The 14,845-nt window shown below is 35.8% G+C and overlaps 1 protein-coding gene across 1 annotated transcript; it reads right to left on the reverse strand.

Annotated features, from left to right (window-relative positions):
- Nucleotides 1-10,272: 10,272 nt before the first annotated feature.
- LOC110728884 (zinc finger MYM-type protein 1-like) lies at nucleotides 10,273-12,366 on the reverse strand. Its single transcript, XM_021908553.1, has one exon. The coding sequence runs from the start codon at nucleotides 12,364-12,366 to the stop codon at nucleotides 10,273-10,275; it is 2,094 nt and encodes a 697-aa protein (XP_021764245.1).
- Nucleotides 12,367-14,845: the final 2,479 nt, after the last annotated feature.

A 14,845-nucleotide genomic window follows, 5' to 3' on the forward strand; every position in this document is an offset into this window, starting at 1 on the left:
GAATTTTGGGAGGAGCGCCCGCGTCGACAAGTGGCGCGCCCGCGCGGCCAGGAGGCGCGCCCGCGCCTATTTTTGTCGTGCCCGCGCTTCTTTCCAGTTCTACGGTTATTTGCTGACAGTTGTTACTCTTATTAAATAGGATTTTCGTGAAAAACAGAAGAGATAGAACATTCTCTTTATTTTCTCTCCCAAAGTATTCTCTACAATATTAATTGAGAAATCTTGCAAACTTCTCATTGAAAATCTCTTGAAATTTAGCCAAATTTGTGAATTATTCATTGTTCTTCAATTCTAGTGCTGAGAATGAAGTTTTCTGTCAATTGTATCTCAAAGAGGATTTCCGGCCCAAGCACCGTGTGGGGGAAATAAACCTCTTTAGGAAAGTGTTTACACGCCTTTGACAGTGTATCAAGATTTGAGACTCAAGTGGTCATAATTTTCTCATGTTCATGTTCATCATCATCAAGGATTGGAGTTGAGGAAAGTTAGAATCTTTTACATTAGTGTTCTTGTTTGTAATTTTCAGAAAATATTTTATTTATTTGGTGTTTGGTTGTAATACTTTGATTAGGTATTTGGTTGTTGTATAATTTGATTATTATACACTATTTTGGTTTTGTTCCCACAATCTTAAGTAAATTCTTTGTTTGAATTGCTGTAAAACCTAACATAATCTACCCCAGAATAAGTAACCCCTACCCGTTAAAAAAAAAAAAAAAAGTAACCCTTACAAGTAACCCCTGACCAAACGAGTAATCCCCTACAAGTAACCCCGGCCACATATAAAAATTTGTATTAAAATTTTTGTTATTAATCTTTTAAAATCTTTCAGATCAATTTTAAATTTTAAAATAACACTAACTTGATTAAATTTTAACATTATAAACGCCTAAAATAACCTACTTCCTCCGTCCCTAAATTATAATAAAGAGAATTAAGCCACTAATTTATGGACGGAGGGAGTACTACTTACCTGAATCATAGTGATCAATTTTAGTGACCATGATCCGATTTTAGCCAACTCATTAATTATATTGACCCGCATTGATATTGTTTAGACTCAAAACTGACTTGGATGTCAATTTTTAATCAAAAGTTAATTTGAAAAAGTTATCAAATTTATCATAAATAAAAATAGCGGAAAATTATACTTTTTTATATAGGATAAAAATTATACTTTTAATTTGACCTATTTACTTCAATTTTGTATTATACTCAATTTTAAGAATGACTAGACGTGACTAAAAGTTGACCCACGTCTAAGAATGACCCGATTTGAAGTTCATTCGACCGATATTTATTTGCTTTAAACTTGTTTGTAACCCGACTCGACACAAACTGAACCCAAAACATTACCCGACCCAAAATGACTCGAATCGAATCCGAACTACAACCGAAAAGATTTAAAGCCTGTCAAAATCCGAATTGAATTCGACCCAACCTCGACCTGAACTCGGCTTGTAAGTGAGAAAAAACCAACATGATCCGACTTGAATTTGACCTGAAACCTGACATGACCTGACCTAAACTTGACTTGAATACTCAATTTGACATCCCTAGAGCAATAATGTTATATTCTACAAATAATTAAAAGAGGTAAATCATAGATAGAAATGATCAAGTAAATAAAAGTACATTAATCAAAGCTAAGCAACCCATAAAACAGAAGTAACATTACATAATACAAGTACGAGCTATGTTAGGATGGATTACGAAGATGAGCATAAATTATGAGACCTAGCTCATAACAAACTCACCATTATAAGTCCTAACATGAATCCATTCCCTTCTAAAAATTTAAAACAAGCTACACTTAAAAAGCGACAAACACGTTCTAAGCATCGACGACGTACTCCGATCGATCCTTACTTATTTATATTTCGATTACCATAACTGTTGCATGCAGCATAGACACCGCAATCTTAGAGGCAGATCTTCTCCGCATATTTCGACGTTCTATAACATATAAGGTTTTTGCAACATTCTCGTGTAAGGAGACAGGCCGATCCTGGTATCCCACATTTGTGTGGATTATATTGTTCTTCCAACCCAAGTTGTTCTTTTGCTGCCATTATTTGCTGCACGTAAAATGCAGCAAGTCGTTCATTTCCACGTTCCTGTATCATAGCCTTCATAACTAGAGGCTTTGTCTCAGTTGTTGGTTGCACCGTGCCCATCGTAGTACCTGTATAATATCATTGCAACCAATTTATTAATAATAATATCAACATATATAGCATGTTAAATATTTATAAAATAAAATTACTTTTTACACACTAATCAAGTTAATTTATTTTTGTGAAAAATATTAGAACCAGAGAGTAGGAAGGGAAGGGAAAGAAAATATACGAGAGATAGTGAGCATAAGAAATGCTAGTAGAGCCAACTTAGAAGTGGATGTAATTGATTGCTTCTCCATGCTTGCTCTTTTCTTTATTTAATTTTCTTTTGCTCTTTTTTTTTATGTGGACGAACACTTAGAACACCAATTATCATCTATTTATACTACTATTCTGCCAAACTACACGAAACAAAATATACTCAAATTTATATTAACTAGTGTTCGGGCCGGGCGTTTCTCCGGTGTTATTTTGAGTATTTTATTATTATTATTATTATTATTATTATTATTATTATTATTATTATTATATCTCAAAAACAGATAAAGTCATACAATCTACCAAAAATTATAATTATTATTACTAAAGAGCTTCAAAGAATTTTTTGTATTGTCATTAAATTATAATAATAACATGACAATAATAAATAGTTTTGTTAATTTTTGCTTTTATTTCTAATATGTATTTATATATTTATGTGCATAGATAAAATGTGATTAGTTGCTAGCTTAGAGGTAATAAGTTGGTCTTCATTCAATGAGGTCTTGTGTTATGCATTTATGGTTAACCATGACATGAAACAAAAATATGCTAGAGGTATACGTGGCATCTTAAATGATGATGTGACATTATGTTGGTGTAAGAATGAGATACACGTACATTGACATTTTTAAAAACGCTTTTTAATATATATATAAGTATAGATGTTAGGCGGTTATTATTGAGTATTTTTTTTTAATAAAGGCGGTTATTATTTATTACTCTTATTAAATTAGCCTTAAATTAAACATTGCTGTTTCAGGAAAATAAAAAATAAAATAAAAAATAAAAAAAAAGCAGCTAAAAATACTCTGTAGCTTATACGAGTACGAGTACTAAGTATATATGCTGCCAGGCAAATGTTTGCCTATTGCTCCATGTATCAACCATCAACATGTGCGTAACACCACAGCCATGGCTTTTTCAACAGAAAGTTCATGCTTTTTTCTGGATATCAATCACACTATTAAATAAACAGAGCAACCGAGTATAAAATCGTTCTTTCACCCACGTCAAGCTCCCCAACGTCCAACTACCCACGTCACTCTATACAAAATTCCATTTATTTTCAGCTTGCCGGCGACCAATCCAGCTCCTTTGGTCGCCGGTGAGCGTAGTAAAGGTACCAAGGAGCTCCGGCAAAGTCCCCCACGGGCCCCACCACTAGTTTTCTCAAGTTGGTCCAGCTTTGTCTTGGTTCGTTCGAGCCTTGGTGCGGCAGTTGGTTAAGCCGTGATGAATAACAGGTTCTTCTTCTTGTTTTAACTTGTCTTTACTTCATCTTAATCTCTTTTGTATTTGTTGGAACAACAAGTGTGCAGTGTGTGAATTTTGTGAAAAAACTCAAAGTCCCACATTGGTGGGAAATGAGAGTTTTACTCTCTTTATAATATAGAGAGTGGGCTAAAGGGGTGTGGCCCTTGGGCTACCCACATTTTGTGGAGAGGGAGGACCTATATGGTAAACCATGTATCACACACACGCGCGCCGAGCTGGGCTGGGTCGGGTTTGGGTTATTAAACAAACTTAATTTTTGTTACCGGTTTGATTAATATTCAGTTACAAAACGTTTTACTGTTTTGGTTTAAATTTTTCCGTTACATTGCTTGATTCTCGTTGCTGTTTTACTGCTAAACGTTGCACCGTTACACTGATTTAATGCCTAATTGCAGTAAACGTTGCTAATCTTTCTCCCGTTTTCATGCTTAAGCTGTTACGTATCTTTACCTATAAAAGGACGGTTCCAGCTTTGTTTTTAAAAACACAAAAAAAAACAGAAAACCACTTTGCAAAATATATTTTCTCTTCCTCTCAAAACAGTCGAGCAGTTTCTTTCTGATTTTCTGGTGTTCCATTGTCCGGTGGTTCGGTGCAAAACCGCCGGTATTTTATACTTGTGGAAGACTGTTTTATCCTGGGGGCATCCGGTTTGGTACGAGCTGCTTGCACAAGTTTGAGACAGTGCCGCGAATGTTCTAAAGAGAGCGACATAGTCCGCGACTCAGTCTTATTCTCGGTAACATTGTTCTTACTATTTTATTTGTGCAATTCCGTATATAACAGTATTCTAGGAGTCCAAGCTGTAGGTAGTTCCTCAAGTTTAGTGTATTTTGTTTGGGTCTTGTGTAGTAGTTGTTCTCTTTAGTGTGTTCTAATGTGTTCCTTGGATGTCTATAAGAAGTTTAAGGAAGAGCTCAATCGACTCCTCTCGGAAGGAGATAACTTGAATGAGGAAGATAAGCATTTTATCAATTTCATTTCCAATTCGAATACTCCCAAGGATGTCTTGAACCTTGTAAAAGAGATGAAGGAAGAAGGGAATGAGCTTTATAAACAGAGAAGCTTTGATGAGGCTTTGGAAAAATATGGTTTTGCAGGGGTGATTCTTTCCAGGATAGCCTTAGAATTGGAGGAAGATATAAGGTTGTTCCATGACTTGGCTAGATGTACTCTTCTCAATTTGGCAGGGGTGATTCTTTTAAGAAGAAGGACTTCAACCAAGTAGGCCATGTTTGCTCAATTGTATTAGACTCTAACCCATCTAATGTTAAAGCCCTATTTAGAAGAGCAATGGCAGCAATTGAGCTTCATAGAAGAGAATTGGCATTTTAGGATTTTAAGCTAGCCTCAAGTTTATATCCCTCAAACAAAGAGATAGCTAAAAAGCTAAAGGAAACTAAACCTTTGGGCACTTATTGGTAAAGGTGTGCATCGTGTCGGGCCGTGCCGTGTCGTGCCACCGTGCTAGAGGAGGCGTGCCGTGCCGTGTCACCCAAATTCGCAGGCCAGCCCGGCACGGGCACCTGGCGGATTGGCCTGGCGGGCCGCTGCTGGGCTGCTGCCTTTTCTTTCTTTTTTTTTTATTATTTATTAATAGTTTATAACTTATAATATTATATTATTATTTATCTAAAATAAATTAAGTTTAATATTTATGTTTTATTATTTTTTATATTTAATATTTATATTTATATATTTAGTTTATACCATTACTTTATAGTTTAATGTTTATAATTTATTATATTTATTTTTGTATTCTTAATTCTTAATTACTAATTATTATAATTTTTTTTGTTATATTAATTTACAAATTATAACTTAACGGGAAAAAAAGGCAAATTGGACTTTGGATGTGAATAATGCATACTTCATATTATTATTACTTGAAAAAAATTGTACAATGATAATAATGATAAAAATCATACAAGGATATTATACAAAAATTGGATAATGATAAAAATCGTAAAATGATAATATTGATAATGATAAAAATCGTACAATATACAAAAATTGTCTATTCTTCTTCTTCTTCTTGGTCGTCTTCGTCTTCGTCTTCGGCTTCAAGGTCATCGGCTAGTTGCATAGATTGGGAACTAGCCGAACCCGAACGGTCGGAAGCGGAGGTTCCTTCATCGTTGTCGTTGTCGTCGTAACAAAAATTGTCTATTCTTCTTCTTCTTCTTGGTCGTCTTCGTCTTCGTCTTCGGCTTCAAGGTCATCGGCTAATTGCATAGATTGGGAACTAGCCGAACCCGAACGGTCGGAAGCGGAGGTTCCTTCATCGTTGTCGTTGTCGTCGTAAGAACGGTCTTGTGAGCGATTTTCCGCATACAACCAATCTTTGAAACACACGCACATTTCAAGTGTTTCGGGTTTTAAACTTGTTCTTCTATTGTCTAAAACCCTCCCGGATGCGCTGAAAGCTCGTTCGGAGGCAACGGAGGAGTCTTGGATACCAAGAATGTCTCGTGCCATTGCCGCCAAAGTTGGATGCTTCGTGCTTTGTTGTTTCCACCATGCAAGGAGGTCGAGGCTGTATATCTCATCGTCGTCCATGCCCTTGGTGAAGTCGTAACTCATGTATATTTGCAACTCCGAGACATCGCTTTGCGTTCTCCTTATTGATGAATCACCTGAAAACCTTGAAATCAAGTTAGAAGCTTGTGAAAATAAATGTTTGGCCTTCTTACTTACATTTTTGGATGGTTGGGAAGGGTCTGAGCGAGGAACGGTGCCATATTTGGTTTCATAGACTCTATATAAAGCAAAAGACTGATCCTTCACGTTAGTCTTATAAGTATCTACATCATCGTCAAGAAGCATGCATTGAAAGTAAATGTCAACTAACATAAATGTATTTTCATACTTTTGCCTAGGATTTAATATGGAAGCAAAAATATAAATCAAAGGAATTTCACTATAATATTTACGCCACTTTGTTTCCATTGCTGGAAGATACTGATCATAATCACTTTGGTTGCGATGATTAGCGAAAAGTTGGGCGAGTAAACATGCATTTAAAAGAAAGTTTTGAGCACAAGGATTATAAACAGAAGAAAAACAATATGTCATGTTATATAATAACTATAAAAATTGCATATATAGTTCACTATTTATCCCAATCATCCTCATATATAGCAGTGTTTGGAAATCTTCCGTTGTAAAAAATTGTCAACGGATTTCTTGTACTCAATTGTCTTGGTTAACATGTCATAGGTGGAATTCCACCTAGTTGGGCAATCGGTTTTGATTTTTATTGCTCTTATCTTTTGTTGTCTTAGAAAACTCTTCCATTCTTGGTATCTCATGTTTGAGCTATTAATAGACATAATAGCATCTCTAATTTTGGTGTAGTATAGACCAATTGCTCTAATTCCATCCTGTACACACAAGTTAAGAACGTGGCAAACACATCTAGTATGAAGTGCGTCACCGTCTAATATTACATCGGTCAAGTTTTGTTTGACATAATTAGCAGTATATGTCATTGAGGTTGCATTGTCAAATGTCATAGACATGATTTTTTCTCGAAGGTTGTATTCATTTATTGCTTCCATTAAATGGTGAGCAATGTTAATACCGGTGTGGGGGTATTCCAGCATTTTGAAATGGATTATTCGTTTTTATAACAACCATTGATCATCTACCCAATAGCAAGTCACACATAAATAGCGATATTTATAACCCCCTATCCCAAGAATCGGCAGTCAAAGACAATCTACAATTAAGTTTACTCAATTCGTCTTGTAACCGCATTTTGTACTCTAGGAAGTTTTTTCATGGCGGCGGAACGAACGATTTTCCTAGAGATTCTTTTATGTTGGGGTTGTAATGCTTTGTTAATGTAAGTGTTAAATGGGTCACTTTCGGAGAAAAGAAAAGGTTGTTCGGCGTGTACTATCATTTTCCCTAATTCATCCCTATCCCTCTCATAGTTGTAGGTAAAGCCGTGTGGATGGAATTGGGAAACTTTTGGCTGGGTTGGATCACTAGCTGGTTTTGCACAATTTCTCATGTGTCTACTTAAGTGTTCCGTCCTGGATTTGGATTGTGCCGAGTATGTATGACCACATGTTTTACATTTTGCTCTTGTTTGGTCTTTATTTAAGAGGAAATAACGCCATTCATCACTTTTGTGGCTTTTGATATGTACCATCTCACTTTCGGTTAACCATTCATCATGTGTGTTTGGGAATTGGGTGTTTGTAGAATCGGGAATTTGTTGGTTAGTAGTAGAACCGGAGGCATTTAGGGTATCTTGTTGGCTACCTTGGCTAGAATAAAAACTTCGTGGGTTAAAGAAATTAGGTGGGAATTGACCGAATTGTGGAAATTGGTTTGGTTGTGGATTTGGTTTGGTGGTGGAAATTCAGGCATATTATCGATGTTATAGGGTTGAAAACCGAAAGTACCATCGTGCCTAAATTGGTCAGAGCCTAGGGAAACGTTACCGGGGTCATTGGTTGGAATGGACGGACTCGAAATTTGGGGGCTCATGGATTAGGTGATTCCCTAGAACTACTACCACGGACAAGTCGGGGCTTTCCCCCTAGATGATGGGTTGTTCAATTCCATAATTAACAATAATAATTTTAATAATAACTAATTAACAATAATAACAATTAATAACAACAATTTTAACAATAATAATAACAATAATAATAATTAATAACAACAATTATAAAACAATAACAATAACAACAATAATAAATTAAAGATTAGTTTAGATCTAACGACCGTGCTTCAACGCTTTCCACTACTTACGATTACGAACTTTTAATTTTTTTCGATATTAAGGAATAATATTTAGAGAATTTAAGAGAATTATTAGAGAATATAAGAGATTAAGGATTGAGAATATAAGAGATTAAGAGATGGGATTGTGAATTTGTGAATTTGTGATTTGGGAAGTGAATGAAATTTGGTATTTATAGGGAATTTGGGGAAGAATTTGGGCAAAAAATGGCCGTTAATAGCTGTTGGACAACGACATTATAGCCGTTGGCACACGGGCTGTGCTTGCGGGCCAGCATGACGGGCCAAGAGGCGGGCTCGTGCCGGAAAAACCCAATCCCTGTCCGTGGCACGGCACGCCCGGCGACCACCGTGCCAGGCCGGGCTAGCTGGCGGGCCGTGTCGTGTCGCGTTGAATATCGTGCCGGGCCGGGCTGCACGCGAGCCAACCCGGCCCATGCCCAGCTTTACTTATTGGCCAGAAATATCTCATCCTAATTGGATTACGCCTCTTGGGTTAGAGCTGGGATTATCTTCCCCAAAAAGGAAAGTAATGGAGGCCTCAGAAGGAAAGAATGTCATTGAGCATTGTCAAATTTCCAAGACGTTCACCACATGTGCTAATTTAAGCAAGCAAAAATCTCCAAAAAAGGAGCAGTGTACTTAAGAAGGGATGAGAGAGGAGAGCCAGTTGAGTGAGACAGTTGGAGGCATAATGGATGCCAATATGGAGGATGGTGCAAGATTATCCTCCCCAAAAAATTTCAATCAGGCGGAGCCTAAATATCGGTTTGTTAACCGAAGAAGGCCGGGCTCCATTATTTTTATGTCAAGAAAGGACTATCTATCAATAAAGCAAGGGAAATCCTACCATTTCTTTAATTCAAATCAAGGATCTTTCATGTTTGTTCGAATAGCAACCAAGGCAAAGAATTTCTCAAAAGATGAAGAAAATCAAGAAAATGTGCAACCACATGCCCCCTCCACATTCATCGCAGACCAGGAGCAGCCTCAAGGTGGTGAGGCTAGTGTAATCTCGGAGGACTCTGGAAAACGAGTAGGGGAGAACCAAGAGAGGAATGATATCTTCATTGAATGCAAAGGAGAAGCTTCAGGTGGAGGAACTCAAAACAGGATAGTGAATGAACAACAACCTAATATATTTTTATGCAGGTCAGGCAATGGTTCCTTCTCATTAGCTCCTAATCCCGAGCAATTTCCCAAGAAATTTCGAGTAGCAAAGGCAAGGAGCAGGGGCGGAAGATAGTAGGGGCCAAAGGGGCAGGGGCGGGACCAGGAATTTTATTTAACGGGGGCCAAAGTAAAGGGAACTACGATGACGATAAAAATAATGAACATTTTCACACATCAATTTATTAATCCACATATCACAACAACAAAAATATATTTTATATAAGCAATGAATATAGAGTTATAGAACATATTCCAAAAAAATTACCATAGTACTACATGAAGAAAAACATACCTTATCATTTATCTTATATCATTTTAGTTGTGCTCGTCTCTCTTTCATCATATAAAAAGCATCAATGATGGCACCTTCACTAAGTGTTTCCGCTATCTCCTTTTCTATATACACTATTAAGTAGTCCTTTAAAAAATCGTCCTCCATCTTACTTCGAAGGTTTGTTTTCACTATCTTCATGGCTGAAAAAGCTCTCTCAGTTGTTGCAGTAGATGCTGGAAGAGTTAATACGAGACGAATTAACCTTGAAACAAGAAGATAATCTTTTATTTTTTCTGTAGTCACTAATCCTTGACATAAATCACCAAGAGTAGTTAAGTTCTTCAACACTGGATGAATAGGAATATCAAGCTAATAATGTTGCAATTCATAACTCAAATGATCTTTCTCATGTTATGTGAAATCAATAGGATAAAAATCTCGAGCTAGCTTGCAAATATGCTCTATATTGAATGACTTGTAACCATCTCTTGGATTCAAGGCCGCACTTAAAATGAGAAGTTCAGTAGCTCGCTCACTAAATCTTGCGTTTAGCTCTTGCAATTGACGATCTATAGCAGCCATAAATATATCAACTCTATAGTGATGTTCCATTGTCACATTGTCTTTTTGTCTTGATTGTTGCCTTATAGATTTAAGCACATCAACATAAGGAGAGTCCATGTCGGGAACTGTAACACCATTTTTCTCACAAAAAACTTTAACATTATGTAGCAAACTCTCCCACCCATCATTCCTTAAAGTTTGAAGTAATGTCTTTGTAGTGCAAACTAAATGCATTGCATTTACAATATCTTGGGTCTTCAATTGTAGTGCTTGACAAAGTCCATCGGTGATGGCCATAATCTCCTTCACAACATGTATGTTAAATACGAATTCAAATGACATTAACAACTTAACTCCATTAAGAGCATCTCCTCTCTGAGCATAAGTTGTTCCTTCACTAGCTATGTTAGCAAGAACTAAGCGAGTAGCACAATACATTCTTAACAAACTAGATATTGACTTGTAATGCGAGCTCCATCTAGTATCACCTGGTCGTTGTAATGTACCAATTTGATTGAGACCTTTTCCCGTCTCAAGCCCCTCAATCTCAACTAGATGTTCAATTTCAGCCAATTGAGTTGCTTGTAACTCGTCATGTCGCTTTGAAGAGCTAGTGACCACATTAACAAAAAAAATCAATTGTTGAAAGAAAGTATGAATATGTGGCACTTCCCTAGATGCAGCAACAAGAGCTAGTTGTAGTTGATGTGCCAAACAATGAATGTAATAGGCATAAGGACACTCCTTCATAAATAAAGCTTGTAACCCATTCCACTCTCCACGCATATTACTTGCACCGTCATACCCTTGACCTCTAATATTTTGAAGGTTAAGGTTATGATGAGACAAGACAGCACAAATTTCCCTTTTTAATGTTTTTGATGTAGTGTCTTTGACATGGACCAAATCCAAAAATCGCTCTCTTACCAATCCACTTCTATCAACATATCTCACTACTAATGCCATTTGTTCTTTCTTAGAAATGTCCCTAGACTCATCAACAATCAAACAAAACTTTGCATCACCAATTTCCTCACGTATACTCTTTTGCACTTTTCTTGCATAAACATGTAGAATCTCCTTTTGGATTAGTGGAGAAGTGTATTTGGCATTCTTTGGGGCATTATCCAAAATAACCGAATCAACATCTTTATTATATGATGCTAAAAGTTTTAGCATCTCCAAGAAGTTCCCTTGATTAATTGAACTAGAACGTTCATCATGCCCTCTAAATGCACAAGCTTGGAAAGTTAACCATTTAACAGCATCTATTGATGTCTTAAGGCGTAAACGATTCTTGACAATCTCCTCTGCAGTTACTTTCTCTGCTACTTTCTCAATGTGAGCGGATTGATTTTTGAGATTAAAATAACACTTTGTTGAAAAGTTATGAGCAGAATTGGAATCTTTCCCCATGTGACACAAAAATGCACAATCCTTCCCATTATTTACTTTCTTCCAATTTTTAAAGCCCTTCACTGTGAATGTATCCGAACCACATCTTCCAAGAGGCTTTTTAGCAAAAAGAAAGCAATAGAAACAATAAGCAGCATCCATTGTGGGAGAATACTCTAACCAAGGAAACTTCACAAACCAACTTTTTTGGAACCTACGTGGGTGTTTTTCGGAACCAGAGTATGGATAATTATCAAGTTTAGGTTGATATGGCCCAAAATCAATGTAAGATCTCCTAATCAAATCTTTTTCATCTGAATCATATGTCTCAATTTGCTTACGCAACCCAGGATCACGCATTAAAAAATCAAGACCAATACCTTCTTCATTAGGCATTTGCTCATCAACATTGTCATTATTAATATTACGTTCGACTTCTTCATTATCAATGATAATTGGCTGATTTGGCTCAACAACAGGTATATCTTCATCACCCCTGCCCTTTTTTTGTGGAAGAAAATAAGAAGTGATAGTCCTCTTTGTCATTCCTAAATTACAAAAATTAACAACAAAAAAAGCATAATCAAATCTAATGATTATTGGGCAATATATCAAGTATAATTGCAATTGTATTAATTATTCTAATTATTCACAATTTTCATATAATTGTTTGGATTTACACATTTACTGATTTACATATACAATTAGAGTATTAAACCCCAAAATTTCTAATTCAAAATCTCACTCTAACTATTTATTCAACACACTAAACCTGTAATTAATATGAAAATTGAAGTAAACAAACAAGATTAAGTAGAAATTGATAATTAAATTACCTGAATTAAGGAAAATCAACAACAGCAAGCAAGAAACTTCAATGGTGATATGTACTGTTTGTTTCGTCACTTTGGGGGTTTTCACTGCTTTCCTTTTGTAATTTTGTGTTGAAGTGAATTGTAATGTTTGCAAGTTGTTATTTTTTTTATTAGATAATTCTTTTATCTTTTATTTTTATTTAGTTGCAATATTTATATTTTGTCTTATCTAACAATATAATATAGTAGAATCTAGAAATATCAAGTACCAAACTCATCACATGCGTTAATATTAGTACATAAAGTGTGAGTTTGGTTTTGTATTAATTTTTTTTTATTTGTTTGGCGGGGGCCACATGAATTTTTTATACTTTTACTTGTACTAAAATCCAAATATTACCAATGTAAAGCAATTCACTTGAGGGGGGCCTTGGCCCCCTACTGTCTTCCGCCCCTGCAAATGGTCATGAAATGGTCATAGGGTAATAGTAGTTGTAATAGCGTTCTAAGGGAGTCTGTAGCTCGTGAAATGGTCATAGGGTAATAGTAGTGGGCTAAGTTTGTTTCCTTGCGTTTAATTATGTAACCGTTGTAAAAAAAAAAAAAAAAAATAATAATAATAATTATAATAATAATAATAATGTGTGTAACACCATTAATACTTAGCCTGAGTTTGTTTGTTTATTTTTTCTTCTTCTTTTGCTCTTACGTACTTTGATAAAACCATTAATGCTTGCATATTTTTCCTTATAATTATGTTTTGCTCTTACTTTGATGATACAATTAATGCTTGCCTATTTTTCCTTTTAATTTGATTTATTGATGGGGATGCATGAAGGAAAAAATTACTCTATTTTTTTTTTTGAAAGGAGGAAAAAATTACTCTATAATACTCCTTATGTTTTTATTTTATTTTTTTGGAAAATTATCAGGAATAATACGACTTTTCAACGGTTTTTCAAAAATAAAATAATCTTTTTATTTTTCTGAAATAAAATGATTTTTGACATGTATTTGCTCAAAATAGGACGTAATTGATTGGTAACCTGTTTAGTAGGTAAATTCTGACACGTGTTGCATTGTAATTCGTCAATTTTATTTTTTTAAAAAAATTTGCTTTTTAAAAAATGATTTTAATTTTTTTAAAAAACACCTTTAACAGCCCCCACCCTGTCAAACCTAGCCATTCTCGTCCACAACCACCACTACTTCATCCCTCGCCAATAACAAAGCACCTAGCCATCACCCCCACCATCGCCGGAAACCCTAATAGTAGCCCCGACGAAACCTCAGCCCGCCTTCACCCTATCCTCCACAATACAACTCCGACATACCCCCACCCTAGCCCCTAGCAGCTTGATCGAAACCACCACTCCATTCCTTCCACAGAGCCCGAAACCTTCTACCCCTCCACAATATAACCAGCTCACCTTAGCCCTCCAATTCCAAGAGCCCTGATACCCCACCCCATCAATGGACGAGCCCCGTAACATTAAACCCACCCTCCACTATGGTTGAAACCACTCAAAACAAAGTCAGGGTCGAGGAAGGGGTCGGGGTATGGGAAAGCATGATCGGGTGGTTTGGATATAAGAAAGGGTCGGGTTGGAGTTAGGGTGGGGGAAGCGTTGACCACTGGTGGAGGGCAGAGGAAAGAGGTCGGGGAGGGAGAGGGGGACCGCTACTAAACGGGAATGGGGAGGGGATTTTTTTTAATTTAAGGTTATTTTTTTATTTAATTCATAATTATTATTAGTAAAAGAAAATTTTTAAAATAAAAAAAATCTTGATCAATAACAACGTGACAAGTGTCCAGTTTAACCTGTGAGATAGGTTACGGGTTTTTTATCCTATTTATAGCAGATGCATGCCAAAGATCGTTTTATTACGGAATAATCAAAAGCTCATTTTATTTTTAGAAGACCGCTGAAAGGTCGTATTATTCTTGACAGTTTTTTTTTTAGTCCTATTAGACTTTATACGGTCTCTAAGACCCGTCTTTCAATGCAACTATATTTCTCCGTGGGTAAAAATTATAAAAAACGTGATATTAATAAAATATACCATAAGAAGAATCTAACAAGATCCTACTTGACTATTATTTTGGAAAAGATTTTATTAGGATTTTTTTTTTTTTTTTATATATTTCCTTTCCAAAATTTTCTATATTTCCTCTCCAAAATTATAAAAACGTGATATTAATAAAAAAA

Source organism: Chenopodium quinoa, unplaced genomic scaffold (genome assembly GCF_001683475.1).
Source record: "Chenopodium quinoa cultivar QQ74 unplaced genomic scaffold, ASM168347v1, whole genome shotgun sequence".
Taxonomy (NCBI): Eukaryota; Viridiplantae; Streptophyta; class Magnoliopsida; order Caryophyllales; family Amaranthaceae; genus Chenopodium; species Chenopodium quinoa.

Bases quoted from the DNA above. Each gene is read 5' to 3' on its own strand.
- LOC110728884 (XM_021908553.1), bottom strand. From the start codon at position 12,366: ATGACAAAGAGGACTATCACTTCTTATTTTCTTCCACAAAAAAAGGGC.